Below are 27,399 nucleotides of genomic sequence, written 5' to 3'. Positions count from 1 at the left end.
CATGTGCATTGGGATGATTTCCCCCTGGCTGTGTTCTAGGAGAGAACTGCTGATGGGTGAGGTCTTCCCATAGCCACACAGTGAAATTTAAGCCCGCCACTTCACTTATGCCTTCACTACATTCATTCTTTGCTATTTCTGGGCTTCCTGTTTAATGGTTACTCGTTCTTTATAATTATAACATGAGGCAAACCTAAGGTTAAAAATTAATTTACTGAGCACACTGTGTCCAGAACCTACACAGTCAATATCTGTTACAGAAGGAATAGGCCCAGTGAATTTGTTTTTTTTTTTTTTTAATTTTTTTTTTATTATTTATTTATGATAGTCATACAGAGAGAGAGTGGCAGAGACAAGGCAGAGACATAGGCAGAGGGAGAAGCAGGCTCCAGGCACCGGGAGCCTGACGTGGGATTCGATCCCGGGTCTCCAGGATCGCGCCCTGGGCCAAAGGCAGGCGCCAAACCACTGCGCCACCCAGGGATCCCAGGCCCAGTGAATTTGAATGACACTTTGAAATTAGGTATTACAGTCTAAAACCTTTCTAATTTGGACTAACAATGTGTTCGCTTTGGCAGCGCATATACTAATTTGGACTAACAAAAGTCAGCTTACACTGAGGGGGCCACTTGATGGGATGAGCACTGGGTGTTATACTATATGTAGGCAAATCAAACTCCAATAAAAAAAATATACAAAAAAACAAAAGTCAGCTTAGTATGAATCCCTTAAAATTATTAAACACTGGGGGTGTCTGGTTGACTCAGTCGGTAGAGCATGTGACTCTTAACCTCAGGGTCATGAGTTCGAGCCCCACTTTGGGCATAGAGGTTACCTATAAAAAATTATTAATCACTGAGTAACTGTTGAGGAAATACAGATGTAGTACTTCGAGTAGGCACATGTAGCACTGGTCAAGGACAGTACCCACTGCATCTCTGCAGGCCAGTCACTTAAACTTTCCAAGTCCACTTTGCCCATCAGTAAGAAGGGATTTGATTCTGTGACTTTCACTTTTTATTTTATTTTTATTGAGCACATAAATGATAAAACGCTGATGGTTTGTTTCTTAAAAAGAGTTTGCTGCATGGGACACCTGGGTGGCTCGGGGTTGAGTGTCTGCCTTTGGCTCAGGGTGTGATCCCGAGGTCCAGTGATCAAGTCTGGCATCGGGCTCCCTGTGACGAGCCTGCTTCTCTCTCTGCCTGTGTCTCTGCCTCTTTGTGTGTCTCCCATGAATAAATAAATAAAATCTTTTTAAGAAATAATAAAATAAAGAGTTTGCTGCAGAGTAGGTGGGTACTCTCCTGCATTCTTGTTGACGTGATTCATTTGCTCAGCAAACTCTGGGTGTGTAGGGAGCTCCAGCCCAGCCTGTGTCTCATTCATCACCCATTTTGAGTTCACGAAAACCAAATTAGACTTTACTGTATATGTCACCATCCTTCTAAATGTTTGCTAAAATTATAGCAAGTGTAAAAACTGCTATCAGCAATTAAACAGAATACCATGTATAATTTGACCAAATCCTTTTGTTGCTTTTGTGAATCTTAATTTTTTTATTATTTTTTTAAAACGTTTTACATTTCATTTTCTGTTTTAATGTTACGCATTCAGATCTTGACAGCATTTGGTAAGCATATGTGCCATTCATTGCCATACTTATGGATTTATACATGCTATCTGCTTTTCTTTGATGTGCACATACTGACAGCTCTAATATTTACAGCCAAAAATTAGACTCTATTTTTAAAATGTGAGTTGATTTGTCGAGAAATTAGTCCTCATTTGAGAGCTTTAGCTCTTTATTACAGAGAAAGCCCATATCAGACTCTTTAGAGACAGGAATCATTCAAAGGACTTGTTTTGATGAACATTACTGGTAGTGGAATAGGGGGGGTTGTTTTGCGTTTATTACACCAGTGTGCTCCCTGTTTGGTACTACATGGAGTAATAGAAATAAACCCTACCAACCACAAGTGTGTTGTAGCTGTCCAGGAAAATTTAGGGTCACAATAAAATCCAATATTTGGGCCTGATCCTTTGATCAGATACTTCCCTAAGTATTTTATACAAAAATCTTTAGAGGTTACACCCAAGATTAAATTTGCCTTTTTATTTTCTTAAGCAGGCTTGTGTATTCATGGTGCATGTAATTGTTCAATGTTTTTCAGGTATATGGAAACTGGACTTTTGGAACCATTGTTTTCACAGTCTTAGTATTCACTGTAACTCTGAAGGTTAGATTTTTATTTATTCAAATATATTTAACACCATTTTTATAGTACTTTCTGGTTTCACATTATTCTTTTTTGGTTTTTTTTTTTTTTTTTTTTTTGGTCTTTCATTGAGGGTTGTCATTCAAGTCTGAATAGTTATAAAATATGTATGATATTAGATATTTAGACATTTGTATGCTATTTGTGATCCGTTTTTTTTCCAGAATATTGTCTCCTTTTTAATTTGTTTCCTTTTTAAAGACATTCATCCACCATAGTTACGTTGAAAATCTGTTTCTTCTTTCAAGATAGTGTAAGTAGTATATAAATAGGCTGACTGTGTATATGTGTTTCCATGTTAAATACTTGAATAGTTTTTAAGATTATGTATCTGTTTACAAACACCAAGCTTCAAAGGAATGGTGGGTACTAAAGACAGTTGAATAGGTATCCATAAGCAAGATAACTTGTGCAAAAGAGCTTAGTAGTGATGAAGTTTTATTTAATGCATTTATCACTGAAATTTATCTATATTAGTGATGAAATACGTAACAGTATACAGCAGGTAACATACAAGAATCGTTGGCATTAATGATATACTCTGAAGCCTTGCCGAATTCCACCTTTGAGACTTATGACTTGGGACTCTCTTATATTTGAAAGCATAATCAAATTCTTTTGATGATTGTTCCAGTAATAAACACCTCACATGGGATCCAAGAATGAGTAAATGAATTCCAGTATGCCCAGTGGTCAAAATTAGAATTCCAGAAGTATGATTGACAAGGAACCTGTGATCATTTCCCCTTTAAGGTTTTTTTCCTGATTCATTTCTCATGCCAAATAGAACTAACATATGTTTGCATTTTTCATCTACTATTTAAGTAATATTTTAGGACTGCAAAAGAGAATGTTACAATTCATCTCCATTTAGTCACTTACTAGTTGATATTTTTGGGCAAGTGAGTTCCTTTCTCAGTGCCCTCATTTCTTCTATAAAATGGAGATAAAAGTAGTACCTTCCTCTGTTAGGATTTTTGGTGGGAAGTCAATTAGTGGATACACAGCAAGCAGTTAGACTGGTGTCTGGCACATAGAATGTGGTCAGAATGATAGATACTGCTTGTTGCTATTTATTATTATGTTTCACAGGATTGTGATTTGAAATGGAAGCCTCTCCACCTTTTTTTCCCCTGGTCTTGCATATGGCCCCAGGGCTTCCAATGGCCTCCATAGTTAAAGTTGGCCTTACTGCAGCTTCTTTCATGTGGCCCTCAAAAGACATTCACTCTCTCATCTTTGGATGGGTATTATTGCTAGAGAAAACCCTAGCAGTCCAGAGGTGGGAATTCAAGACTGGTCTACCTTAACAATGTTCTCAACATCCTGTTTATGAATGAGAAACTTAAAACAGAGAATCAAGGACCAGGGTGTCACAGCAGGTAAAAAAAAAAAAAAACACACACACAGAGAGACACTACCTCCTCTTCAAATATGAAATGCCGTGGATATTAGTCCATGTGGCCCACAAATTGTAAACAAGCAGAACAGACCATACTTTTTATTTTTAGATTGTATTTGAAAATCCCAAGTGCCATAACCTAAAGAAAGAAACAATCAGCCCTGGCAGAAACACGGAGGGATTAAAATCTAAGGCAATTGAAAATGTTGTTAATTTAACGGATTAGATAAAGGTTTTGTAATTGAAAGACACACTACATAGTCAGGCCCATGATTCATTGCTACGTGGTGGCGGTGTGTAGAGGTAGTTGCCTTTGCATTTCATCATCCCCATTTGTTGAAATTGAGCTATCAAGACTCCTTTGTATAGTTTGTCCACTCTTCCTAGCTAACCCATCCCCTCGATGCCTGCCCTTCCTTCCGTAGTGAGGCATCTGCAGCCCCATACCCAGCAGCTACTTGCTTGACCATCCCTCTAAGCCTGTCCTCTTCGGTCAGAACTTAGCTCTTTGAAAAGTCTGGATTCTGTTCTTCTGTTGCCTGACCCAAGCTAGATCCTCCCATCGGTATCAGATGGTATGCAGGTTCTCAGAGAGCATAGTATACTTAACTGCTTGTGTAGTTTGCACCCATCATTAAATCTTCTGTGTTGTATCTTTTCAGCTCGCCTTGGATACTCGTTTCTGGACATGGATAAATCACTTTGTGATTTGGGGTTCTTTAGCCTTTTATGTATTTTTCTCATTCTTCTGGGGAGGAATTATTTGGTAAGCAGCTGCACATGTGTGAGTAACATGTAAATAACAGTAGATAATATGTATATGTACACTGTCTGTGCAAGCATTAATTATATTTTTAAAGTGTGATTCTATAAGATGGCAGGTCTTCAATATTAATGGACTGGAAGTTACTACCAGGCTAGTAATTATGCTACTAATTTCAGGTAAGATTTCAAATGCAAGTGTATCAACTTAACACGAGTTATTCGAAAGTCCTCCTTTCTAGTAGCCCCTCTCCATATCTTTCAACTTGAAGGTATATAAACATCTGTCTGTGAAGTGAAACTGCAAGTTCCAGCATGCCCTTCCATGTGATTTCCAGTGGAAATACTCATCCTATGAACTCTCTACATGATATAGTGGCCAAGAGCTAGGTTATTACTCATTTGGAGTCTGATCTCTTCTTATGGTGCATTACTGTCAATCTTGTCACTATACATGTGCTCAAGGGAGAGAATAGATACCACTTCATATTCAGAAGGTTAGATCTTAAAATCGCCATCTTGTTGTTTTGGGTGAGGTAAAGGCAGACTCTACAGAGTGGCCTTAAAGGTCATTGATTGCACCTTGGTTCAATAGATGTTTATTCAGAATCTGTTCTTCTTGAGGCACTCTGGGAAACAGATGAATACTGCTCCTCCCTCAAGGAGACTAGACTCTAGTGAGAGGGACACATAAGCTGTGATTGGGAGAGTTCTAAGGCATGAGAATAAGCTAGAATGTCTTCTCTGTTCTTTACTTCCAAAGGCCTATATTTTGTTGTTTTTTGTTTTTTGAGATTTTATTTATCTATTCATGAGAGACACACAGAGAGAGGCAGAGACATAGGCAGAGGGAGAAGCAGGCTCCCTGCGGGGAGCCTGATACAGGACTCAATCCCAGGACCCCAAGATCATGCCGAAGGGAGATGCTCAACTGCTGAGCAACCCAGGTGTCCCTATATTTTGTTTTTAAATACTGTACTTGTATTCATCAATCAGTAGTTTCTCTTGACAAGGATGCCAGCAGCAGAGGGCATGGCTAGGGGAAGCCATAGGATGAAATTTTAGCAGTACATTTTTTGGCTACTTTGAGCAAAATCATACATACAGAACATTGCATGTTATCACAGAGCTGTGAGGCTGTGTTTATTGTCCCTTGAGATTTAATTAGAAAAAAAAATCCTTACTGTTCTGAAAAGCTTTTAAAATAAAAGCTTGGGGATCCCTGGGTGGCTCAGCGGTTTAGCGCCTGCCTTTGGCCCAGGGCACGGTCCTGGAGTCCTGGAATTGAGTCCCGTGTCGGGCTCCCAGCATGGAGCCTGTTTCTCCCTCTGCCTGTGTCTCTGCCTCTCTCTCTCTATGTCTGTCGTGAACAAGTGAATAAATAAACCTTTAAAAATAAATAAATAAATAAACAAACAAACAAATAATAAAAGCTTTAAGAAATAGGAATATGAAACAATCACTTAAGGAAGTAGCAGTTCCAAAAAGTGTCATCACGGCATCTATTGGGCACCTGCATTGAAGCAGTGAAGCTGACAGAAGTCTCAGTTTTCTTTAATAATATACAAATTAATCAAGTTGATTAACCAAATGTAATATACCATTGAAATATGGTGCCCCGAGGACCATAGTTCTGTTTATGAATCCGTGTAATCAGCATCTGAACTGATGCAAAATTTCCACAAGAATAAAATGTTTCTAGCAAACTAGTTTCTCTTGCCACAGACTATTCCTTATTGATAAAATAAATCCTTTCAATGATTGAGACATTTCACACCTATTTCTGTTCATTAGTGCTACTTAACTAAAAATGAAGTCTATCTTTTTGTTTTGTTGCCTGTAGTACTATCCTTAAGTAGAGATGAGTTGAGCTACTACATGAATATACAATTTATATTTTAAAGCAATCAGTAAAGTATGACAAACTGGAATATTTCAGCTGAATGCTGGTTTCAGCTAATATCTCTGGACACATTCAACCCTGAGGCATTGTGACATACCCCTCTTTGGGGATTAGCAGTGAGAATGAGGATTTCTGAGCTCCAGACCCAATCCAAGAATAATATCTTTTGTTTTTTACCATTCCCCTGTAAAGCTCCATAAGTGTCAAAATAAAGAAAAATCTAGAGCTGCAGGGCAGGGGAAACAAAAAATAGAAGAGAGAAGAAAAATCTAGAGCTGTTAATCACAGAGTATTGTAGGTACTGTGTGGAATACCCTATGACTAGTTGTCTGTTGGACCCTTATTATGGTCAGTTAACTGCCCAGAAGATGAGTCAGGGTCCCCTTCAAAATTAGAGTGAGGGTAGAGTTCTGGAAAATTCCTTTTTGGATGGTAGGGACTCTAGAAAACCTTTTGTGGCCCAGACCTCATCCATTTCTCCACCCCAGTGTTCTGCTTACTTCCTATCCACACTCTCTCTAGTCCCCATATACCTAGAGCCAAAAGCTTGATTTTATTATGTTACATAAGAGTACACAAACATCAATTTTTTTTTAAATGAGAAACCAGTTTATCTTCAGTGAGCCCTGTGTGTAATCTAATAAATGAGAAAAACAGCTATCTGCCTAGAGCTCCTAATCCAAGGAAATTCTGTTGTGCATCCCAACCTAGTGAGCTTCTCTGTGGTTCAGCTCGGAGAAACTGGATGTACTTTTCTATGGCCACCAAACCAGTTCAGTGGATGACTTAGAAATGAAACCCAGCATCAGAACAAGGGGTTCTAGATTCCTGGACTCCAAGACTTAATGTCTTATTAGCAGTGTTCTTCTGTCAACCTACCTGGCACACACTGGATACTTGGTATATATTTGTGGATAAGAATGATAGAGACACTCGACAGTCCTTTCTAGCTTTACCTACGTAGATTGGAGAAGGTGGCTATAAAAATGTCTTTTAGGGATCCCTGGGTGGTGCAGTGGTTTGGCACCTGCCTTTGGCCCAGGGTGCGATCCTGGAGACGCAGGATCGAGTCCCACGTCAGGCTCCGGGTACATGGAGCCTGCTTCTCCCTCTGCCTGTGTCTCTGCCTCTGTGTGTGTGTGTGTGTGTGTGACTATCATAAATAAATAAAAATTTAAAAAAAATGTCTTTTAAATTTCTGAATGTGGGGGCACCTGGGTAGCTCAGTGGTTGGGCATCTGCCTTTGGCTCAGGGCGTGATCCCAGATGGAGCCCCACGTCGGGCTCCTTGCCCAGTGGGGAGTCTGCTTCTCCCACTCCCCCGGCTCATGCTCTCTCTCTCTCTCCCTCTCTGTCAAATAAATAAATAAATCTTTTTAAAAAATAAAAATGAATAAATTTCTGAATGTGGAGCACAGTCCATTCTCATATTAACAGAGCAGCTGAGAAAGTAAAATGCTTGTTAGCAGAAAAATTAACCATATCTTTTGAATATCTTTGAAGCTCCAGTATTTTCTAACGCAAATAAATATTCTCCAGTTGGCAGTTTTAAAGTTGATTGCTTGGTTGTTTTCAAGTCAGATGCATTTTATTATCATTTTTCCCCTTTAATTATCATTCCTTTTTCCCCTAAACATTTAGGAAATGAAATCTCAGTATTTTGGGGATATTCTTAAAATTATTTCTATTAATGTGTATAATTAGAAGAGTCCTTTTCAATACAAAAGATAGTTTGAATTACACATCTGTTTCCTATGACAGCAACTGATTTTTTTTTTCCATTCTGTTTTCTTTCCACTCTAGGCCTTTTCTCAAACAACAGAGAATGTATTTCGTATTTGCTCAAATGCTCTCTTCTGTATCTACATGGTTGGCCATAGTTCTTCTAATATTTATCAGCCTTTTCCCTGAGATTCTCCTGATAGTATTAAAGAATGTAAGAAGAAGAAGTGCCAGGGTAAGAACTAAGTTTATATTTTAAGTTGATTTTTGGAAGGGGCTTCAGTATCTGCCATGAACTAAGAACCTTATTTAGAGAATTGCATTAGTTACAGCATGTTAAACCCCTCCTTACAGGTTCATCACTTAATTTCTTCTTCTGCATAAAAAGTATAGTAAAAACTTCGTTATCCAATGCAGGTGGTAAGTAGATTCCTTAATAGTGTTCTATGTGACCTTTAGCAATCCATATGGAGTATCTCATATGCTCCATATGGAATTTTAAATGGAAAAAATGGGGTTTTTTTTTTTTTTAGCCTAGAATTTTCACACCAGGAATTTCCACACCAACATTCCAGCTTTAACCTTAGAAATTTCCCTGTGGGTTATTTGCAGATTTTTTTTTCAGTTGATAATCCCAATTTGCTTCTTTCAAACCTTCCCCTTCCTTTAATTATAGTGCTGCTTAATCTCTGTGTTGCTTCTAGCCCTGTCTTTCCAGCAGTATATTTGAACCAAAGAGAATTCCCTGGATGTGATTTCTGCATCCTTACCCTCCTGAACACACTTGTAAAGACGAAGATTGTTTTATGAGTGTGTTCTTATTTTTGCTGCTTAAATTGTAAATCTCCTGTGGGAATGAAAAGTTATTACCCTCTGCCAGCCTAATTGCTTGGCCCTGCATTGTCTAATATCTTGTAAACATTTCTAAAAAGCCTTTAAAGTTAAAGGGGTAGATTAGCTCAGAAAAGAAAAATTCTGACAAATTTTGACCAACAGGTTAATGAAATATGTCATATTCCTGCCAACACTTAACCTTGCTTTGCCTAACAAAACCCTATTTCTATCCTGTTGACACCAGCTCGATCTTATGGCCACCCCAAAGCAGTATCTTCAGGAAACAATCTGCCTGATCTATTCGATCAAATTTGCCAACCACTTTTACCACAAAGCTGGTTTGTCTGACTTGGGGTTTTGGCCTATTGATTTGATAGGATCCAGTGGTTGGTATCATGTAGATGTAGGAAACTAAAATGATTATAATGAGAAAATCTTCAGTGACTAGATATATTAAGGAAGACCTTCATGATCAATAAGTCAGTATCAGCCCCAGTCAAAAGCAATAGATTACCAATGGCATAAGCTACATTGCTTCTTGGTATCCAAAGCCAATCACTGTACAGTTAAGGTGGTCAGAACTGGCCTTAACTCACTGCTTCTGCATGCCTCGTGGGTGGCACTGGACCCAATAACATTAACCTAGCTAAGACTGCCTTTGTCTATTCTTGAATCCTTCCAGTAGATCCCTGACTAACTCCCTCCAGCCTGATGTTTAGCCTTAGGATGCTTTGGAAAGTGGCATTTACTTGTCTTAATATCAGTTGAACAAGGGTAAAACAAGTTGATATAACAGGTTTTTCCCAGAATGCCTTAAGTGGCAATTTGTATCAAGCCAAGTAAAAAAGAATGTCACTGGAAGAAATGGTTTGGTGCCATGTTATAATAGAGAATTTGTTTGGGAAGGATCTCTGAGGTGCTCTTCTATTCCCCTTATTTGGGAGTACACTTTGGGGATTCTCCTAAATGTTTTTCTTATTTGGGTTAATGGAGCTAAGTAATGGCTCACACCCAGCTTCATGCTCTAAAGATGATACAAAAATCTCCGAAATCAAAACCTTCAAACATACCAGCTCATCCTTAGGCCCTTTCTTTAAAAAAAAAAAAAGAATTAGACACGGGCTGGAGGTGACCTTTACATTACTTAAATGGAGGGAGGCTTTCACAGATAAAGACATAAAACATTCTCTTTCCATGCAAACAGTAGATTCCGAACTTCTGTTGAAAGCATGAGGTTCAGCATGAAATTTGTTTGCCATGGGTATGTCCATGATAGGAGGAATTCTAGTGTCTGTGCTATAGCTTGGCATGCTGGTGTGCTACAACAACCAGGAAAATTTCCATAATCACCTTCATTCATTCAATCATTCATTCATCATTCCTACCCTCATTGAACCAGAACATGTGTTGAACCGCCTACTGATGAACATCTCTCTTTACATCCAATGTCTGAAAAGCTAAATGGTTTTTCAGACTCTATGGGATTTTTGAGAGTTGCAGATGAGACAAGAGTTGTGGGCACTCAGCAGCACTACCTCCTCCTTTTTCCCCTTGTGAGAAAATGCAAGAGCAAAGTCGTGCATATGAATGCATAAAGGCCAACCGAAACAAGGCAGCCATGGCTATTCTGATGTCACATCTGTTTATATAAGGCCCTATTTGGCCGGATCAAAGAGGCAGAGGCCACTTTTAAGATGAAGGAGAAAGAATATCTTCATCACCAGCAAACAATCTGACATCCTGGGTGACTTCCTACTTGGTTTTAATACCCCTCACTAAGGCATTGGCCTCACTTTTAAAGAGAGGCTAAAGATTCTTTTGCACTGGGTCAGCCTCATACCTGAGAGGCTCCCTAATGGGGTACAGGGTGTGTCCCTACCTTAAGGTAGAAAATCCCCCGGACTTCAGCCAGTAAGCATCTTGGATCCTTTGTGCATATAGCCAGAAATACCTGCCTGTGCTGTCCTCATATAGGTCTTGGCAGCTGCTTTCAGAAGGGAACTCAGCAGTGGGTAGTGAAAATGTCTCTGGCATTTGAAAAAAAAGCTAAGCCATTTACATTTAACAATTATAGAAGCAGCCTTCTGTTAGATTCCATTCAGTGCTGCACACATGGCCTGAGGGTCCACTCTAAGTTATCTACTATACGAGGTGTCGGTAATTCAGGGATGACTCAGATGTGGCCCAGCTCACGGGGAGCTCTCACTCCGGTTAAGTTATAAAGGGGATTTATACGGAGCACTTCTGTAAGCAGGTATAAAGCAGCATAGCAGACTCAGTGATCTGGTGTGTTGTAACACATCTGAGCTATTTCAAGTCCCTACCTCCTGAAGCCACCAGTAGAAAGGCTGGTAGGGCAGCCTCCACCCCAGCTGAGTTCTGTCCTGATGTTAGCGTTGTGAAGAATTCTGCTTTCTTCGAAACTGGGTTCCCCGGTCATTTCACTCAAAGGTTAGTCTAAGCTACCTATTCCCAGCTATCTTTTCGGGCAGTGTGGTTAATTTTTTTTACCTAAAATCCCGTCATTAAGGATCAGGTGGCTTTTCGTTAGCTTAGACATTGACAAAAGCTACATGACCACGCTGCTGACGGGATACGGTGAAACTGCCATTGAGCGATGAACAATGGTACAGCTTACCACTTCAAAAGAAATTTAAAATTTAGGATTTCTGATCTTTCAAAAAGTTGTGTCTCCTCTAAGTACCATTGTTGGGCTCTCCCATAATCAGTGAAGGAACACCTGAACTTTCTGGTCAAGTAGTAAATACCACTTCCCATTTCCAATGGAGGACTTGTCCACATAACATTTATGTAGGTTTTCTCACTATCAAGAGGGAGGCTTGACTTTGCCGATTAGCCCCTGGAACACTGTGATCTAAGGGGAGTGGACCTAGCAACATGGCCTTGCCTAGCATGGGATGTCTGCACAGACAAGAAGAAACATCCCATGATGGAGGGAGCCCTTTCAGAGTGAGTGACAGGAAAAGGAATGTCAGCTATCTGAGCAAAATTCCCAGAGAGAGCACTTTGGAATTTTTGGAGAATACAACTTACCCTTTGTAGCTACAGTATTGCCAAGGATGACTATTGCGATTCTGACAGTGTCACAACCATGGGTTCTAAGGGTAATAGCCCCATTAACTGGATTAGACAAAAAGTTGAATCCTAACATTTGTGGCTGTTGAGATGGACCTTTATGCATTGGCCTCTTTGACATACTGCTCATTGAGCCTGAGCTGGTGTCAAAGTTCTCTAGATGACTGCAAAGGAATGTGGAAATTTCATACTCTTTAGCTCATTATTTCCCTTCTTTCCCCCCCCCCCCCCACCAGTTGCTGGCTATATCCGTTTTTGATTGCTTTAGATACTCTTCCCATGCTCTCTACTGCCTTCTCTACTTTCATATTCCCTTTCTTTTCCCTTTATAAATTAATCTATTAACCCCTAAAATTTCTGCTTCGTAGAGGTGCTTTTATCTCTGACGGTTGGATATAAGGTTTTGAGTGCACCAAAAATGTGCTTATAGTTACATTCTTAAGTAATTAGGCTCATATATTAAACATGGGGTTGGGGAAATCGGTACCATGTTAATCTTGTCGTGAGATTTTTGCCCACAAAATAAAAGACAGAACAATCTAAAATTATTTTTTCCTTAGAAACTATAGGTGTCTCTAGCTTTATTCAATCAGTAATTTATTTGCATGTCGCCAACTTTATTTAAGATAAAATATGAATAGGAAAAAATACTGTTATGTTTAAACCTATATGAATAAGTCATAAAGTATTTGCCTTTAAAAGTTTTATTGTTTATTAGATTCTGCTAGATACATATGAATACTGTAGCTGGTTTCTTTTTTTAGACCTATTTTCATTAGTCACTAAGTAGATAATATGGGTAATCTTAATTAGCAGAATTGTTAAACTCGTTCCCATAGTTGACCACTCATCTTCTGTTTTATGTGGGCAATACCAAAATGAGGCCTGGGTAAGAAGGAAAAACAATAACCTGTTGGGTTTTCTGATTAAGCTGTTAAGTTATCAATTTTTACTTTTTCTAGGCATGTTACAGGAGAAATGCATAGCTCTTTAGCCTACCCTTTTAAAGTGGTCTCTGTAAGAAAAAGGGGGGAAACCAACCAAATTATGTTAGAATAAAGGAAGTTAAGTATTGGTCCAAGTGGTACATGGGACTGAACTGTGGCTTCCCCAGATGTCTTCCCACTGTGTTAGTTTTATTAGGCTTTTAACCTATAACTGCCCAAGAATAGTCAGTCCCTTTATATTATACCTGTGCGATTGGATAGAAGAGAGAGTTCCTTCGAGATTAGATTGGTGATGGACCCTGGACACAGGTCTCTGACCGATGGATTTTGAACAATGTAGGTTAGTGAATTAATGATGAGAAATAAGCCTTATTTTAATGAGAAGCCTATTTTAAAATTATTTTATTCAAAATAGTTAATCTTCCCATAAACAAAATAATTTTAAACTGTTAAACAGAGAAATAGTAGTTTGCACATATAATATAGACTATTCCTAACTCTTAACTCGACTGTTACTTCAGAAAGTAATGCCTTCAAAACTAACATGTCATTTCGACTTCGAATTCTCAAGGTTTCTTTTTAAATGTCTTACATTTCAGAGAATATTTACTTTTTTTTTTTTTTTTGGTTTCTGCATTTCTCTTTTTCCTACTGCAATTTTCCACCCTATGTGCAATTGTGAACAAGGTAACGAAACGCCTCCCTTCCTCAGGAACATCTACTATCTTCATGCTTTCTCAAACTTCCAGCAATCACAGTTTCTCTTGGAGTGAATAAGGTGATTTCCTTTCTTAATGTACCAACTTGCTTGCATTCTCATTTGCTTGACACCATTTTCTGACTCCTTATGCAAAATTACTTCTCATTATTCATTTTTATATCTTCTATTAATATTGAAGAGTATTTTGTCATTTTCCTTTGATCATTTGTTCACCTTCTCAAATGTCACACTGGAGAGGAAGTGATTTTCAAACACTTGGATCATAAGTCTCTAGTCCCCTTGATCCCTGGCACGCAGTAGAAGCCACAGTGTGTCAGAGCTAGTCTGTTCACCAAGATGGGAATGTCTTGCACAAATTTCTCTTTGTTCAATACACTTACAGCACCAGCACAACTCTCAGAGGTGTTCACCAAAAGGATGGTAAGGTTCACTAATCAAACCACATTGACTCATCTACCGCATAACCTACCGGTGTCATCTCAAAAACCCCTGTTTGCCATATACTACTAATATCTGCATACTTCTCCCATGAAAATGATTCAATTCGAGTTGGAGACTTTCTTAGGTCTTTAAATGTATTCATTGAAATGTTATGCGTTTGCTATAGTGTAACCAACCATTTGTACTTTGGGCCAAGAATAGTTTATAGGAAATGATTTGTTTCTTCTACATTTTTATCACCAGGTAGGTTAAGCAATCTTCAAATGCTTTAAGTATCTTTACCTCACTATTACAGAGAAATCTGAGCTGTAAAAGGGCATCTGACTCATTATCCGCCAGACCTTCAGTCAGACCTCTTCTTTTACGAACATTCTCAGACGAATCTAATATATTGTAACAGGTACCTAGTGTTACACGAGCGGGCTGGCTTTTAAAGAAACAGATTAACAGCATTATAAAGAAAAAAATGAAAATACCACTCTCTAAATTTTCTCTGCTGTTGGTGTGGTGAACTTTATAACGATTCTTTACAAAAATATAAAGATGCATTCCTTGGAATATGGGAAAATCTCTATTTCAAATTTGGTAAGCCCTCAAATAAAATTCCAGGCATTTTGCAGAGCTCAGAGGGTAACAAAATTACATTGAATTTGTAAGGGGCAAGTTGCTATGGCAGTGCCATCATGTGAAAGTGCTCGTTAATACTGATTAGGAAATACAATTTTGATTTTAAAAAGATCATTGAGAAAATTGAAAATAAATATTCCAAAATTGCATCTGTATAACATCAAGTTGATTTAGCGTTGCATGTTCTTTTGGGAATTATGTGAGAATAATCCAGTGTCTTTGTACCTTCATGTGCTGTGTCTGTGTGTTTGCAGGTATACACTTAATGTACTTGTAAATGTCTGATCCCCCAAATTCATGAACAAATCTAATCACCTTTTTTAATGTCAAGTTTTATTCAAGCTAAATGTTTCAACTTTCAGAGGTAAAGGTAAAATCTTTCCTAGCTATTCAGGGGGATACTGGCCTAATTATGTAGAATGACTCAGAATTGATTTTCCCATAAATGAGCAAATTCGTTTTATATTGTTTCATTTACCCCAAAAAAATAGTTGAGAGGAATCCTTGAACTCAGAATGACTCCTCTGTGTGTATTTTGTTTCCCACCACAGGGGCCTCTGTCATCTCAGACCTTGAGAGGTCTCTTGTCCACCCGTAGAAATTTAGAGTAATTTGTGAATGAAGTTGACGAGCTTACCAGCTTGGAAAAAACTCAGTACAGCTTAGGGCAGGGCCGTCTTTCATGCACACATAAAAATTAATGATCATCAGGAATGAAATTGCAGTTCAGTTCTCTTTGGAGCTAACAAGTGTGAGTCCTCCTCATAGGCCCACGTTTTCATCAGCTGTCCACTCCCCAACCTCTCAGCAAAGAATGAAAATTAAGCTAATAGAATGGATACTTTGGTTCTTCTATCTCCTACAGTTCATCACAGTCTGCACCTGCGCTGTTGTTTTGGAAGCAGACTCCGTTTGCCCCAGTCAGCATCTTGTCCCCCATTTTGAGCGACTCACGTGTTTCTATCTTCCCTCTGTAACGATCTGCTTCCCGGTAGCCTTCAAAGTCTTTGACCCTTTTATCCCAGATGGCCCTGTCCTAGGTTGTATGGTGCATTTTAACTATACTGTTTCCAGCTAATTCTGTATCCCCCTGGATTGCTTTCTTTAGCTTGGGCTGTGGTTTGGGAGACTAGGCTGGGTAGCAGACACTGCTTCTGCTTTTGGCCTCTCCAGGGCCTTAAATCCTACAATAACATAGGACTAGGAACGTAGAATTGAGAAAGTTTTATCTTTTAAACAGTTGTTTTATTTTTAATGTATATTTCTTCCAGAAATATCTTTGCACATAGCATTATTTTTTCCTCCCAAGGAAAACATTTGGCGAGTAGTTCGGCCACTGAGTTTGTCCCTTGATAGGAGAACTGTGTCACTCCTTTTCTAAGCTCTCAGTGTGAATGGCAACCATATTTTGGTTAGGGTCAGTCACCGTGACCCTGCTACCTGAACTCTTAGGAAAATAGGGAACATGAAAGAAATGGAACGTAGTCTAGAGGACTTCTAGTCCGATCATGGCAAGGAAAGTGCACCAGTATGGTAAGAAAATAGCATACCCCTTCAGGACCCTCCACTACTCGTGTCTTAAAAGGTTGGATTTGAGAGTAGAGAATTAAAGTTAGGCTCCCTCCCAAGACAGAAGGCATCTACTTCTCAACATCCCTGATTGAGACTCTGTGATCAGTTGGCCTACCACACACTGTCCCTGTTAATAGCATTTGAAAATGTTCAGAGGACAGCAAAGAATCTACAGATTTAGGAAAGTTTCTGTGGTCACTTTTCTTTAAAAAAAAAAAAAAAGATGAATAAGAAAAACAGAAGTGTCAGTTGACTCATAGATACATGATCTACCAAAAAGAAAATGAACTCCAGCATTATGAGGAAGAAATATGTTTCTTCCAACAAAGGAAAAATACTTTTACACCAGTCTTTCAAAGTTGATGATATCTTGAGATTTTTCTCTGTCAAAATTTACGCATCCTCAAAAACAATAGTTCATTCATGCACCATGTCCCAAGTACCTGCTATGCGCCAGATATGCTACACTAGATGCTGGAGATGAAACGAAGATGGCCCTATTTTCAAGGAGCTCACAGACTAGAGGGTCCTTGTGGGGATAATGACAGGAGAGCCCTGGAGCAATCCAAAAGCACAAAGCAAGTCTGAATCTATTCAGTTAACAAATGAAGAAGGGATTAAAATCTGGTTATTGTGTCCCTTTTTTTTTCCCTGCATGTGAATAAAACTTGGCACTCTAAGATAGTTCCTTTACTCTCATACCAAAATTTACTACTTGATTTATTTTTGAAAATGCTAAACAGATGGCTTCACATCATTGTTAAAATAAACCTTTTAACTCTGTATATTTTAAATTTTTCAGAATCCGAATCTTGAACTGCCTATGTTATTGTCCTACAAGCATATTGACAGTGATTACAGCTAAAAAAGAAAGCAGGAAGAAACAACTACAAAAAGTTATCATCTCAGGATACTCAATATGCAACAAGTTAAACCACTCTCTGATGTCTGGGGGTTCAGAATCAATGTCCATTAAAATACCAAATGACTCTCTTAAGCATTTACAGTTATTGTTAAGTAGCCGTTATGGCCAAAGCTCTAAGTTATGAATCATACGAAAGTTGAAAGCACGAATAATTAGAATTTCTGGCTTTAGATAGAATAATATAACTACCAAATGGGTGCTCCTTTAACCCATGAACTCTGTGAATGGATCTAAATATAATAGTATAAAGTAGAAGTCATACAATGGGAATGAATAGACTTTGCTAATATTACTTTTTTTGCCTGGCAGAAGAAATAGGCTGTTTGGATCACATTTCTTGTTCCTGCTGAATGATAATCTTAAATTATTTTTTTTCAAACATGTGAAAGGAATACTTGAAAATACAAGAAGACTAAATGGTATCAGTGCATCAGAATAGTTAATCCTTTCTGTTCACCCACATGCTAATTTTGTCTTCATAGAATTGCCTTGCCAAAAAAATACCTTGAACCCTTATGTGGAAAGAATGTTCATCCTAGATATTTTTGTGAGAATCAAAACAATTACTTATTTTATTTTTGTTCTTCTGAATTTAGTCTCACTTAATGGGTATGTGGCTACTAGATTTGAAAATAAAACATTTCCAATCACTTAGTAAGTGTAAGTAAGTAGCCCCTCAAAAGAGTTAAGATATAACAGATTTTTCCAATATTAGTTTTACTGGGATCTGAGGTGAGATAGGCAAAGCCATAGTTACAATAAAAATAAAGCCATCCGAACATCAGTCTTCTATAATTTTCGTAGAGAGGGTAAAAAATAGCTTATTTCAAGCTGTTAATGGTTATTTTTTGAAAGAGGCTGCATTTGTGTATATATGCAGCACTTTTTTTTTAACTTGCCAATTTGCGAAGGAGGGATCCATCCCAAGACAGTGATTCAGACTGCAGAGCCATGACTTTGAACATGAATGTTTTCTCTCTTATCAAACATGGTTAGGTGGTGATCTGACTTTAAACCATGAGATTCACCTTAGTAAAGTCCTCAACTTACTGGACTAGAAGGAGGCTTTAGCCTCCTGATGAGTTCACCTAAAACATAAAAATAAATGTGAAATGTCTTTATTAAATGTTAAAATCAAACACACTTTTTTTTTTGGATATAAATGGCTACATTTGACTACTAGATTGAGATGGGCTCTTAAAGAATGTTTCCAGGGGCGCCTGGCTGGCTCAGTCGGTGGAGCATGCGTCTCTTGGATCTTGGGGTCGTGAGTTCAAGCCCCACGCTGGTCATAGAGATTACTTTTTTTTTTTCAGTGTTTTCCTAGCGGTTTCCATTTTTGGTTGTCTTTCTGACGTGCCCATACTACTATTAGTGTTTATATTGTACCTTGATTTAGAAAAGTCTTGAATTCAGTCTATACCAGTGTATTTATACGGTCCGTGTGGCACATTTGATTCCTCTGTATCTAGTTTGTGTAAATGTTTAGGCGTAATTTTTCTTAAGTTCAAGGAAGGACATAATTTCAGTCATCAGAAACCATTCCAGCGTTCTGACCCTTTTTCATTATTTCATTTGTTCTCCTCTATCAGTGTTACTTTTCGAGTATTTTGTTAGGTGTCATTCACAGCTTACCCAAGTGTGCTGTGTTCCGGTAGCCCGTATTAGAGGTGATCCACTGAATGCAAAGTCTATATTCTTTGCCTACTCCAAAGAGCTAAAAAATCAGACCCAGAAAAGCTTTTGGTGTCTTTAGTTGTTCTTGTTACAGTTGTTGCTGTGGTTACTGCTGTTTTACGTAAGTACTCTAAGGACTGTGAATACAAATGAGAGATGCTCAATATAGAGAAAGGCTCGTGTAACGCAAACCATTGGAGACTGCCATAATCAGAATATCCAGGGTAGTGGAAATGTAACCAGTGGCATATAAAATTCCTTGCAGCCAGGAAGAAAGGTGACTAAGGGGGATTTAGAGTCCTGTCTCAGCTACACATTATGCTGCAGCTCAGATTCATGATGGTGATGAGCATGGCCTAGATCCTTGAAAGGGACCTGACTTCCTTTTTGAAGGAGATTTTATCAATGAGCTAAAAATGGCTAGCATGGGTTAGCAGATGTAATAACTCGAAGTAAGCCATCCTACAGTATTCCTAGCACTACAATCTAACCACCTTATTTTGTGACCGAGAAAGTGGAAAAATGTAATAACAGGATCATATATACCCATCATTTGAACAACTTTGAACTATCAAGGTGTCCTTGTGATTTTCACAACTGTTGTCCATTGTTTGAAGGTGTAACTTACTAAACGTAAAACATAAATTCCATATCTACAACATCTACACCAGCAACAGTATAAATGTAGGCCTAAATTTGCAAAATTCATAATTTAGTGATGGAATTTTTTAATAACATGCAGTATATAAATGTGCAGATTTTATGCAAGTGTTAACAAAATCATTTTTCAGCTTGCAAAACGGGACTGCAGTATTACATTTTTCACTTAAGCAATTTTTTACATCTACGTTGTTGCTTTCTATAATGACTGTGAATGCCATCTTTTATGAATGCAACTTGCCTTTTTCATTACAGAAATTTTTGTTTGATGTATCAATAAACTTTGGTATGATATGATTGATATTTTAGCCTCTTTTTTGGAAAGGTCTCAGTTTGACATAAAAATACGGAAGCAATATGGTGACAGGAAATAGTCTTTAATTTCCTGTTTGCCTGTTTCTATATGTGTTCAACTCACATTCTAGGGCAGAACCTAATTTGGAGAGGTTGTAGTTCTTCTGGAGGTTTGGAATGAGCCTGTCTGCATAGATTAAAGTTCAGCCAAAACAGTAAATACATCTCCTAGTGTGTACTTGGTGGTGTGCTTTCGGCTGCCCACACATTGGAGGTAGTGTGATACGTGGTCGGTGTCTCCATCTCATTGAAATCATTTGAGCCTTAAGAATCCAAACATGCAGCAGTTTTACAGTGGCTTGAAATTTGGTCCAAAGGTGTGTGTGTACACCTGCCTCTCCCTGCCCCCCTCCCCGCCACCTCCCAACGTTGCTCAGCCTGCGCCTAAGACCTTGTGAAAACACTGCTGTCCTTGACTGTTAAAGTTTCCCCACAGTAGCTGGTTGCATTACATTTTTACACTTTAGTCTCTGTGTTTTTGTAGCCTTTGATCCTATTAAGCCTTTGACCTACATTTAGCGAATTTCCTTTTTATTTTTTGGTTTGGTTTTTATGTTAATTCCAGCATAGTTAATGTACAACGTTACATTAGTTTCAGGTGTCTCCTTGTTATTTTTTGGTAAGTGGGAAATGTGCAGTATTTGGAGGTGAGATCTGAGTTAAAGTTTCAGCTTTGTCACTTCGAGCCATCTTCCTCACAGACTCACATCTCGCTCCTGAAATGGTGTCGTGGGGGTGAGGGCTGATCAAATGAGGAAAAGAGATCCAAAATGCCTTGTAAAAAAATGCCGTGTAAAATACCATTATTTGGAAGAAATCATTGCTATTTTTATATTAAGGGTTTTGATCTTTTTAATGAATAATTGTCATTTACCAAATTTTTATAGATGTCACTATGGTAGATTCTTTCCAGTGTCTTGGATTTAATTAGTCTGTGCAAGCTTCCTCTCCCTTCCCCCATCCAGCTTTGTGGGAGCTGCCTCACTGCTGAGTCTACCCAGGATTGGCCAATAAAGTAAGCATTGTGAGGAGCTGGGTGGCTTGGCCCCTTCAAACAAGCAGCACATGGAAAGGTTAGGGGCCGAGGTTATCACTATGGTTATTCAGTGCCTGTGTCCCCGCTCAAGTGCTGGCTGCATACTAATGAAGCTTGAAGGACCCAGTGCTGAGGACAGTCAGAAAAAAACAGGGACTAATCATTTCACAACTTTGTAAAATTAATTTGACACATTTTTCCCAGCAATTTAGAGGCAAGGAACATGGGCTCGGTTCCTAGTATGTGGATCTATCATGCTGAAGAAATGTTGCTCATCAATCAAGCAGGTCCTCGTCTCAGGGGCGTTAGGAGCAAGTGCCAGGAGCTAAAAGGAATAGTACAGCTCTTGGTGGGCCACAAGGTCTTTGGCCCTGGCTCTTCGTGTGGAAAGAAGCAAAGGATGTTCATGGTTAAAATGCCTGCTGCTTCTGTGGTCTCTTCGTCAATTTGCCAGGATGTATTTCCTGCCAATAAAGCCACTAAAGTCACAACTACTCATATTAACACTTAAACAGCACTTACTGTGTGCCAGGCACTGACTTACCTACGAATATAAGTATGCCTTTAATAATTCACACAGTCCTGGGGTGCCTCGGTGGCTCAGTGGCTCGGTCTGCCTTTGGCTCAGGTTGTGATCCCAGGGTCCTGGGATCGGGTCCCACATTGGGCTCCCCACAGGGAGCCTGCTTCTCCCTCTACCTGTGTCTCTGCCTCTCTCTGTGTGTCTCTCGTGAATAAATAAAATCTTTAGAAAAAAAATAATCAGGCAGTCCTACGAAGTAGGTACTAACATTTCACCATTTGACAGATAAGACAACTGAGTCACAAACCAAGGTCACAGTGGTAGAGCCAGTTTTCTTTTTCTTTTCTTTTTCTTTTTTTTTGCAACACAAAAGTATTATTTTACAATTCTGGAAGTCGTAAGATCAAGGTATGTTTTTCCTGGAAGCTCTAGAGGAGATCTGCTCTGCTCCCTTGTCTTCCAGCTTTCAGAAGGTAATGTGATGGGGCACCCAGGTGACTGACTCAGTTGAGCATCTGCCTTCGGCTCAGGTCATGATCTCAAGGTCCTGGGATTGAGCCCCACATTGGGCTCCCTGCTCGGTGGGAAGTCTGTTTCTCCCTCTCTGCCCCCTTCGCCCTTCCCGCGACCCCCCCTACACACACACACACACACACACACTGACACACTGACACACTCTCAAATAAAATAAAAAAACAAGGTAATGTGATTCCTTGTCTCATGATCCCTTCCTGATCCATCTTCAAATCTCTGCTGTCTGCTTCCATGGTCACATTTCTGAATCTGACTCTCCTGCATTCCCCCTGTGATTACATGGGATCTGTGTGGATAATCCAGGATAATCTCTCCATCTTGAGATCTTGAAGTCACATCTGCAGTGTCCCTTTTCCCATGGAAAGGTGACATATTTACAGGAATTAGGAAGGACATGCACATCTTTGCAGGGCAGGTATTCGGCATACCACACCATCTCAGCCGGGGACTGGAAGGTCTTCCAGGTCATGACACTAGGAACGTTCTGGGCAAGCCTGGAAGGTTGGTTGCCCTTAGCAAGCGGCCCTTGTTCCAGAAAGACATTTCTATGGACTCTTGGGGAAGTGGAGAGAAAAGATGGATACAAATAAGAGAACTGTCAAGAAAACAAACAGTGTTTTTCCAATAACAGCATTTAGGAGAAAAGCAACCTTTAAGCAGTCCCACCCAGCGCTACCTGAGAACCAGTTTTTTTAAAAGATTTATTTTAGAGTATGCACAAATGCACACAAGTGGGGGGAGAGGCAGAGGGGAAGAGTCTCAAGCCCCAACCTGGGGCTCTCTCACAGCCCTGAGAGCATGACCTGAGCCGAAATCAAGAGCCAGATGCTTAACCAACTGAGCCACCCAGGTGTTCCAGGTGGTGGCGGTGGTTTTAAGTAGTCTCTACACCCAACGTGGGCTCGAGGTCACTGCGTGCTCCGTCAGCTGAGCCAGTCAGGCATCCCCAATAGAGGCAGATTTTGAACCTAGGCGTTCTGCTAGGGTCCGTGCACTTAACCAGGACGCTATCTCCATCATTATACCACCCCTGGTGGCATGAATAAGCAAGCCATCACAATATTAGTGCTAATTACTAATATTAACCATAAGGACGCATGACCAAAACTGAGGGGTAATTTTACACAGTAGCTGACCAGTAATCAAAATTAAAAGGATTGGGGTGGGGGGTCGCTTGGCCGGCTCAGTTGGTAGAGCATGCAACTTGATCTTGGGGTCATGAGTTCAAGCCCCACGTTGGATGTAGAGCTTACTTAAAAAATAAGCAGATTTTTAAAATAAAAATGGGGCAGCTAGGTGGTTCAGTTAAGCATCTGACTTTGGCCCGTGTCATGACCTTGGGGTATCTGGCTCTGTGCTCAGCAAGGAGTCTGCTTGGAATTCTCTCTCTCCCTCTGCCTCCCCCCCATTCATTTTCTCTCTCTCTCTCTCTCTCTCTCTCTCTCTCTCAAATAAAATCTTGAAAAATAAAATTTAAAAGAAAAAAATCACAGGGGCACCTGAGTGGCTCAGTTGGTTAAGTGTCTGCCTTCAGCTCAGGTCATGGTCCTGGGGTCTTGGGATCAGCAGGGAGCCTGCTTCTCCCTCTCCCTCTGTTCCTTCCCTGTTTGTGCAGTCACTCGCTCGCTCTCTCTCAAATAACATTTTTTTAAAGAAAAAAAATAAAGATTGGGGTGCCTGGCTGGCTCATCTAGTAGAGCATGCAACTCTGAATTTCAGGGTCAGGAGTTCAAGCCCTATGCTGGTCATGGAGCCTACTTAAAAAAATGTATACAGATGATGAAAGACCAAGATTAGGGAACACCTGATGAAGGAAATGAAGATGACATAAAATAAGTGCAGTGTGTGGTCCTCAGTTGGATCCTGGATCAGAAATTGGACATTAGTAGGGTAATTGGTGAGTTTGACGGTGGCCTACAGGCTGTATGCAGTCCTCGGTTATATCAACATTAAATGATTTTTGAAATTGTGGCTGCGTTTTGTAGACTCTGAAGAGAAAGTATATGGGAATTTCCTTGTACTATTTTGCAGCTTAGGTCTGAAATTATTTCTAAATTATAATTTGAAAAATAAGTTAAAACTCAATAAAGCAGGGGTACCTGGCTGGCTCAGTCAGTAGAATATGCAGCTCTTGATCATGGGATCATGAGTTCAAGCCCCACGTTGGGTGTAGAGCTTAATTAAAAAGGAAAGAACGCAATAAAGCGTAAAAATATTAATGAGACAGGACATTAAATTGAGCTGACTGTAGAGTACTAAAACTGTTAGCTATTATCTGTATGACACTTGGTGGAATGCTTTTACATACCTCATTTCATCTCCACCACAGTCCTATGTGGAGATCATTAAACTCCAGATTCTTACCCATAAACAGGCTCAGGGGCACCTGGGTGGTTCAGTGGGTTAAGCACCTGCCTTCAGCTCAGGTCATGATCCCAGGGTCCTGGGATCAGAGCCCTACATCGGGCTCCCTACACAGGGGGGAGCCTGCTTCGCCCTCTGCCCTTACCCCCCCACCCCCACCAACACGCTTGCTCGCTCTCTCTTTAATAATCTTTTAAAAAAAAAAATTAAAAAAAAAATCTTTTTTAAAAAAACAGCTGAGGCTCAGATGAGCTCATTATCTTCCCTGGTCCCTCAGGACTGAACCCAGGTCTGACCCAATGCAGTTCTGGCTACACCACACTGCGGTTTGTCCAGGACCCCAAAAGCATGTCCTGCAGAGTCTAGAATGACCCAAAAGCAAATCTTCCTGTGCCATTGTACCCCAAATGAAACCATGAACAGGGGTCATGCCATTGCTCTTAGTCTGGAAAAGGGCAGCCTCAAAATGCACCAGGCCTGGGGGGGGGGGCTCCTGGCTGGCTCTGTAAGGTGGAACGTGTGGCTCTTGATCTCGAGATTGTGGATTTGAGACCCCCGTTGGATGGAGAGATTACTTAATAGAGTCTTTAAAAAAGAAAAGAATGCCCCAGGCCTGGGTTTTCCCTTTCATCAAATCTGATGGTGTTGAACTGGGTTTCCCTCCAGTATAGTCATTCGGGGTTTCCCAGGTAAGGTTTATCCTACCCCTGCTTCCTGCCATCTGAGTGAGAATACAAGCCAGCTCCTACAATGTTAATAATGAGGCATCAGGTGAGCCACCTATACCCGCTCTCTATAGGGTGCCTGGGTGGCTCAGTGGGTTAAGCAACTGGCTCCTGATTTCAGCTCAGGTCCTGATCTCCGGGTTGCGAGATCAAGCCCCACATCTGGCTCCTTGCTCAGTGGGGAGTCTGCCTTTCTCCCTCTGCCCCCGCCCTTCTCCCTATTTGCATACCCTCTTTCAAATAGATAAAATCTTTTTTATAAAAAGTACATACATCACTTAACACAAGGACATGAGAATATGGCCAGCAGTCTCCATCTGAAATGACTCTACCCCACTCCTATCCAAAGCCTGCCTGAGATTATTGTTACTCAGCATTTTCCAAACTGGGTTTGGAAACCTTAATAGCCCTGGGAAATGTTATTAGGTGTTCCTTGAAAAAGTGGGTTCCCTGGCTAAATAGCCCCGGAAGCTCCACATGTGGCTGTACCCTATCGGACAGGTTACGATGCATACTAGAACAGTAAAGTCTACGAAAGATCTAGTATTAAAGAAACCTGTATGAATTGGTTGAACCCACTGTGTTCCACACCAAGGATCACTTTTTGCGTAGACCATCTGACAGCAGGTCGCTGAACACCGTTTTCATGGAACACCTTTAAGAAATCAAGCAGTCGCTAGGTTCTTCGCGCTGGTAATTGAGTCACACTCTCCCCGCTCGATGGAGTTAATCTTCGTGATCTGAAGATAGTTACCGAGCCAAAAGCATCAGTCCAGGTCCAAACTGGTTTTCCAAACTGGAAAACCTACCATTACATGGATTTAGAATAAATGGAACTTGGGCGCCTGGGTGGCTCAGTCGGTTAGGCGTCTGCCTTGGCCTCAGGTCATGATCCCAATGTCCTGGGATCAAGTCCTCCTGCATCAGGCTCCCAGCACAGCGGGAAGTCTGCTTCTCCCTCTGACCTTCCCCACTCTATCTCCAATAAATAAAATCTTTAAGAAGTAAAATAGGGCACCTGGGTGGCTCAGTCGGTTAAGGGTCTGCCTTCAGCTCAGGTCATGATCCCGGGGGCCTGGGATCAAGCCCTGCATCCGGGCTCCCTGCTCAGCGGGGAGTCCGCTGCTTCCTCTCCTCTGCCCTCCCCGACCCTGCTACCCTCTCTCTTGCCCTCTCTGTCTCTTTCTCAAATAAATAAAAATCTTTAAAAGTAAAAAAAATAAATGGAGCTTAATACAGAGAATTACATCTTGGCTGAGCTAAAAAGCCAACTGGGTCTCTATGCAGAGCAATCCAGAGATGAGAGTAGAAGGCCAGAACCACTCTTACGGTTGAGGGGACACAGAGGAGGTGAAGATCCTGGAGCCAATGGCCTGGTCATTTGACAGAAAAGAGAGTCATCGGGATTCCCGGTGGCTCGGCGGTTTAGCACCTGCCTGCAGCCCAGGGCGTGGTCCTGGAGACCCGGGATCGAGTCCCACATCAGGCTCCCTGCATGGAGCCTGCTTCTCCCTCTGCCCACCCCCCCTCATGAATAAATAAATAAAATCTTAAAACAAAAAAAGAAATGGGAGTCATGGTGGGCCTGTCTGCAGCAGCTGGAACCACAGCACAGGTTCAGACGCAGCCTGAGGTAGAGACACCCGGGCCCCTGCCACCTGCCCCCAAGCCTCCAGCTAGGGCCTTCCGTTGGCTGGACCCAGCTGGAAGCCAGCTAACATAGAAGCCTGGGAAACAGTTTGAGGGAGTCATCCCTATCCCTACAGTACAGAGCAGAGCAGGGAAGGGTGAGGAATGCTTCTGAGAGAAAATAGGCTCAGAACTAGCACCTCAGGGTGCCCGGGTGGCTCCATTGAGTATCCGCCTTCGTTCCGCTCAGGTCATGATCTCAGGGTCCTGGGATCAAGCCCCTCATCCAGGCTCCCTGCTTAGCAGGGAGTCTGCTTCTCCCTCTCCTCCCTCTGCCCTTCCTCGCCTCTTATGCTCTCTCTGTCAAATAAATAAATAAAACCTTAAAAAAAAAGAACTAGCACATCAAGGATTTAAGGAGCCACATTCAAATTTCATACACTAAAAAAAAAAGAAAAGAATAAAACAAATCTCATATACTTGTCTATAAACATAAAAGATAAAACTTTAAGGAGCTAGATTTTAGCCACTTGATAAATGTCCCCTTTTATGTCTCTCCTATGAAGAAAATGAATGTGAAGAAACTAATCTGAACTCCTACAATATATTTAGTGTGATACAGGTACTGTTTTAGGGACGCAAGATTAATGGAAGTAGAAGGCCCTT

The 27,399-nt window shown here is 40.4% G+C and overlaps 1 protein-coding gene across 5 annotated transcripts in view; it reads left to right on the top strand.

Moving 5' to 3' along the window:
- ATP11C (ATPase phospholipid transporting 11C) overlaps positions 1–19,862 on the top strand; it is a 184,540-nt gene extending 164,678 nt beyond the window's left edge. For 2 of the 5 annotated variants that reach the window (XM_041740622.1, XM_041740621.1), the window contains exons 26-30: positions 2,175–2,240; positions 4,344–4,447; positions 8,150–8,303; positions 14,403–14,507; positions 17,109–19,862. In XM_041740622.1, the coding sequence (XP_041596556.1) occupies positions 2,175–2,240; positions 4,344–4,447; positions 8,150–8,303; positions 14,403–14,504 (426 nt within the window). In that variant the 3' untranslated portion in view covers positions 14,505–14,507; positions 17,109–19,862. Of the gene's footprint in view, positions 1–2,174; positions 2,241–4,343; positions 4,448–8,149; positions 8,304–8,422; positions 8,489–13,632; positions 13,724–14,402; positions 14,508–17,108 lie in introns of all 5 variants that reach the window. The other 3 variants (XM_041740623.1, XM_041740625.1, XM_041740624.1) reach the window with 3 other exon arrangements.
- The last annotated feature ends 7,537 nt before the right edge of the window (positions 19,863–27,399 follow it).

The sequence above is a fragment of the Vulpes lagopus genome, chromosome X (assembly GCF_018345385.1).
Source record: "Vulpes lagopus strain Blue_001 chromosome X, ASM1834538v1, whole genome shotgun sequence".
NCBI lineage: Eukaryota > Metazoa > Chordata > Mammalia > Carnivora > Canidae > Vulpes > Vulpes lagopus.
Note: the sequence above shows the minus strand (reverse complement) of the source record. Positions and strands in the feature narration are given on the sequence as shown.